Genomic DNA, 5,210 nt, shown 5'->3' with positions numbered 1-5,210 from the left:
ACAGCAAAAGAGAAAAAGTTGGAGGGAAAACAGTACCACTGAATACTTGTAAGTATTTTAAAAAAACATCTGGAATATGTCACAATTGTACAAAGTCATCAAGTATTATTAAATGCAATGTAGGTCTAAACCTGATTAAAAAAACAAACAAAAAAACTCAAATCAATAGAGCCACGGGACTGCTGTCAGAGAGGGCTCTCTAAAATTACTCACACCTCTATATGGGAGCGGCCCACACCCGCCTCCACCTTACCCCAAACCCTCTCCCTGTCAGTTTCTGAATGAATTGGTCAGAGCGGATCCCTCCCACTCTGTGTAATTTAATTGTCAGGTTTTTTTTTCCGAAACCTGAAGTATTTAAATGGCGTGAACGCCTCACACATGGGCGGAATTGTTGAAGTTGTCCTACAAAACATCCGATAGTCTCTCCGTTCCGGCGTCGACCGATAAAGCATGCAGGTGTCTCTGGCTATGGGCTACTCCGGTGCGGTGCTGCTGCTGCTACTGCAGGGATGTTGTACCGCTGCACGGGAATGGGGGGCTTTAAAAAACGATGCTACAGAAAGAATACCTGAATACACGGATGAAACGCCGCCGGTGGAGCGTCAAACACAGACAGTCAACAATAATACTATGAATCGTCCAAAAAACTCCGGGCGGATATCGTCTGCTAACCCACCTACTTTTGGTAAGGACTGAAACCTTTGCCATATACTCTAAAGTTAATGATTTCGTCGCATAACTCATCTTTGAATATTTTGACTAAATTGAATATTAATTGTTTTCATCACTCTATGAAGCTTTCCTGTCTTAAACATTCTTACTCTTACGGTTCCACGAAATTATTTGTGAGTTGTGTACAGTTCTTATTTGTTCAATTGGTAATTTCAGAATGTCCGCCAGTGTTATCTGCAACGTGAATTCTCTTAGATCATGACCTTTAGCTGAGCTCTTGAACGTTTATAACATTAACATGTTTATTTTACCCAAAAGATTATAGATGAATGAAGTCAGTACAGAGCGTGGTGGATGAGCGTTTTTTTATCACTTAACCACAAAAAATAGACTCCATTTTGAGGTTGTGTAAATATAGTTTAGAGAATGCTTGATCAATGGTCAATGAAAACTATCAAATGTAGTCGAAATCTATTTTGTACAATTTGTACAATAGAAAAAAAGAAAAGAGAAAGAAAAGTAAACCTGCTTGTGGGTGGCCAGAGACCCATCTGTGCTTAGGAAAACCTTTTCCTCTCTTTTTAAGATCACTGGAAATCTGATGGCTGAAGGCAGAGAACTCATCCGCCTTCTACCTCATCCTGAGCATTCGCCTTGCCAATAATAAGCTATTTTCTAAATGAGCCACTTTCTTGCATGATGCCAACACAGTTAAGTCTGCCAGGGCTTCTCAGCACTGGATGTTGATATTATGATGACCATGTTGAAAGCCACAAGTAGTTGTTTTCAAGTGCACTGGACTCAACAGACATGCAAACTGTAAACCTTTCCATCCCCTCGTTTTGCCCTTGCACAAGTAAGACAGCGAAGTTAAGCAAACTGAGGTGGGAACAGTGCCTGTAGAGTAATGTCTGATTTGAATTTGGGAGAGGGCTTGTGTGCCTGTGGTTTTCATCTTCACGCAAGCTCAAGTGATGCACTTAACGGATATCATGTTTTTTAGCTCTTCTTTTGTGGCATTTCCCCTCTTTTATACAATTAGTCAAGGTCTGCCTCTTCCACAACCATTTAATTGCAACAGTCTGTTTAAGAATGGGCTGAAATCTTTTTCTGAGGGGGAATTTCTTCAGGGTATTTCAGAATTGCTGTTTAAATACCGTGCGGCTTTGGAGAATGACTCCCACCTGTGGCCAGTAAAGGTTGTGCTGAATCCGAGCCTGCTTATTTTTGTTTGCTGGCAAATAATTTGGCTTGTTATTTTTCACAGCACCTCTCGCATACACATCCACATGCTAGAGCACGAACAAGTAGACAGAGACAGATTTACATGGCCACACACACACACACACATTCAGTTTAATCAAGCCAGGCATCTTTAAGTCGCCACCTAGACGAAGTCCACCAAATGTTTTTTGAGTACTTGTTCTCCAAATGATGATGACAGTGATAACAACCTTTCCAAACAGCTTAGCATGTACAAGCAAACAACTGAACCAGGCTTTCCGCTGAAACTGAATTTGTTTTAAATATCAGCAACATTCCAAGCACTTGAGCTGTGCCCTTCATGTAAATGCAATTACAGCAAACTCATATGGGATTGCTTTCTCTTCTCTGTGTTTGTGCACATCATGTAAATGTTGTGTAAGACCAACCATGCAACAACAACAACATACACTTACACACACTCTCTCTCACACACACACACACACACACACACACACACACACACACACACACACACACACACACACACACACATACACACACACACACACTTTGGTCCATGGCTCAATGGTGACGTTTGAGCTCGGTGGAGCTTGGAGGGGGGTCATGGTAGATACGCTGACCTCTCTCTGGCTCTCCTCCAGATCCTCCCTGCTCTCGCCCTTCTGCTGAGCCTTCATAAAACACAATATCAAATTCTCTGCAAGCGATGGCGGTAGGGGGGAGGGGCAGGGAAAAAAGTAAGTCATCATACACATAAATCCTTTGTTCAGGCGTGCAAAGAAAGCCACAGAAAGAAAATGGATCCTGGGAGAAGCGTATCGTTTCTTCATCTCACACTTCCCCTGGCCATGTGAAAGAGTGAGGTTAGACACCGTCAGCAGAATAAATTGTATCTAGCACTGGGTGAATTCGAGAAACATTTGGGAGGAGATACGTCTTCATTTACGAGTTGTACTCCCTTTGGCAAATGACAAATTTTGGAATCATATCTTTTGTTTGAAAGAAGAGATTTAGAAGGAGCTGAACAATCCAGACTGATTAATCAAACAAACGTGCAGTCAGGTTCTGGAGCAGGATGATTAAGTTGTATTCCTACCTCTCAGACAAAGATGTAAACCATCGGTTGAAGCATTTCCAAAAGACCTCTGGATTATGTCCTATCTACATCCAATCAACTCTTAAATCTTTTAAATCGCACATTTTGTTAAATTAAAAACCTACTCTTACCGTTAATCACTTAGGATCACTTAGGATTAATTACCCTGTACTACACAGTACTTCCCAAGTCAAATATGGAGTTGCTATGGCTGGGCAGAGAGCCATATGATTAAAATCTAATCTGATACACATTTTCTTGTGGTGGATGATTAGAATTCAACATTAACATTTGTTAAACGGAAATTCACTGAGAACTTTGTCTTTGATAATCACAGCGCTCTTTCAAGTCGGCCTTTAAAAATATGGAAAACAAATGTTCACAATACAATATGGAACGCTCTTGAAGACGCAGATTGTATGTCTTGGTAATGACATAATCATGATACATCATCCGGCTGTGAGAGTTGTCATCAAGTCCCTTGCCAGTCCTAATCCTCCTTCTCTGTCTGAAATCTTCCCCTTTCTTCCTCTCTCTCTCTCTCCCTCTTAAACCAGACTGAATCCACGTTTACGAAGTACATGAAAACAACAACATTCTTATGGTAACATTTTGTAACAACATTAATCAAATATGTTCTTGTGTCTTTTTTGTCTTTCCATGTGTCCTTCGCTTTTTCTTTCCCTCCCATCTGTATCTCTCTACCTCCTCTCTCTTCCCCATCCCCCTCTCTCTTTCTCTCTCTCCTGCTTCGTCCCTGCTCTCTGTCCTCCTTCTTTTCTTCTTCCTTTCCCTGTGCAGCGGCGTCCGAGATGACCTGCAATGAACTGCGATCTACCCGCTTCATCACCGACGGCCTTTGCCGCAGTGCCAAGGCCGTGCGCGAGCTGGTGTGCTCAGGCCAGTGCCGGCCGCCCAACTCCATCGGGGGCAAGTGGTGGCGGAGCAGCGCGTCCGACTACCGCTGCGTGCCCGCCCATGCCCGCACCCAGCGCGTCCAGCTCCACTGCCCCAACGGTCAGACGCGGACCTACAAGATCCGCGCGGTGACCTCCTGCAAATGCAAGCGCTACACCCGCAACCACAACCAGACAGACGCCAAGGAGCCGGCCTCCGCGGTCCCCAAAACCAGGCGCAATAAGAAGCAGCACACGCGGCAGAATCAGGGGCGAAGCAGGAGCAAAACGCCCACACCCGCGCTGAGCAGCAACTCGTACTGAGGAGGAGAAGGAGGACGAGGAAGCAGAGGTGTTATGCGAACTGCTACAAGAGAGACATAGTTTGACTAGACATGAAAGAGAAAGAGACATACATATTCACACCCACACTCATGCATGCTCAAACACTTGCACATGAGCACAGATATCCACAAACAGACATTTTACATTTTCACTCACCCACTCACTGAAAAACACATGCACACACACACACACACACACACACACACACACACACACACACACACACACACACACACACACACACACACACACACACACACACACACACACACACACACACAGACCAGAAATGTAACTATTCAAACGCCACTCCTTGTTTTCAAGGAAAGCAGAGATAAGAAGATTTTGTAAGCTGCCTTTTTAAAATGATTATCTTTGGACTGGTATACAAAGCCCCATTCTCATCTGTTTTTTTTCTTTACTGTACCTGTCACTTTCCAGACACTTCCCTTTGCCCTGCCTGCTACACCTATTGTCTTTGAATAATAAGGGTGACCAAAGAGAAATACTTTGGAACATTATTGGAAAGCTCACAAAAGGAGCAATCTACAAATTAGGGACTTTCATGTTTGGAATATAACTGTTCAAGTGAGCTATCCCATTGTTTTTGAGCTACAACGAGGGAAAATGGGCAAACTTGTATTTAGACTTTTGCTGTGCATATTTTGTTATACCCAAACCCACAGTAATTTTTGAAAAAGCCTGCAAGTGTAGACATCGGAAAACAACAAATGAGCCGTGACAGACAAAATCTTTTCAACTTGACCCAATCGCTGCCAAAGGTAGTGTCTTAACAAAGGCAAAAAAAACAGCCTAGCCAAAGCAAACCAGTGGGGCACACTCCACCAACCAGACTGCTCCACTACCAGACTGCAGCTCCACCACCACAGGTGAAGCGTGTGTTTATGTAGCTGAACTGAAGTCATCACCACCAGGGAATGGTCCCAGTGGTCGTCTTGGCTGCCTGAGGG

The 5,210-nt window shown here is 43.6% G+C and overlaps 1 protein-coding gene across 1 annotated transcript; it reads left to right on the top strand.

Moving 5' to 3' along the window:
* Positions 1 to 367: 367 nt before the first annotated feature.
* sost (sclerostin) lies at positions 368 to 4,451 on the top strand. Its single transcript, XM_042082556.1, has 2 exons — positions 368 to 688; positions 3,800 to 4,451. Exons 1-2 carry the CDS (start codon positions 454 to 456, stop codon positions 4,216 to 4,218), a joined length of 654 nt encoding a protein of 217 aa, XP_041938490.1. The 5' UTR covers positions 368 to 453; the 3' UTR covers positions 4,219 to 4,451.
* The last annotated feature ends 759 nt before the right edge of the window (positions 4,452 to 5,210 follow it).

This window comes from Alosa sapidissima, chromosome 24 (assembly GCF_018492685.1).
Source record: "Alosa sapidissima isolate fAloSap1 chromosome 24, fAloSap1.pri, whole genome shotgun sequence".
Taxonomy (NCBI): domain Eukaryota; kingdom Metazoa; phylum Chordata; class Actinopteri; order Clupeiformes; family Clupeidae; genus Alosa; species Alosa sapidissima.
Note: the sequence above shows the minus strand (reverse complement) of the source record. Positions and strands in the feature narration are given on the sequence as shown.

What these genes read in the sequence shown, in the direction of transcription:
- sost (XM_042082556.1), top strand. Translation starts at nt 454, where the DNA reads ATGCAGGTGTCTCTGGCTATGGGCTACTCCGGTGCGGTGCTGCTGCTG. An exon ending in TGCTAACCCACCTACTTTTG is followed by an intron (nt 689 to 3,799) that starts GTAAGGACTGAA and finishes TTCCCTGTGCAG; the next exon opens with CGGCGTCCGAGATGACCTGC.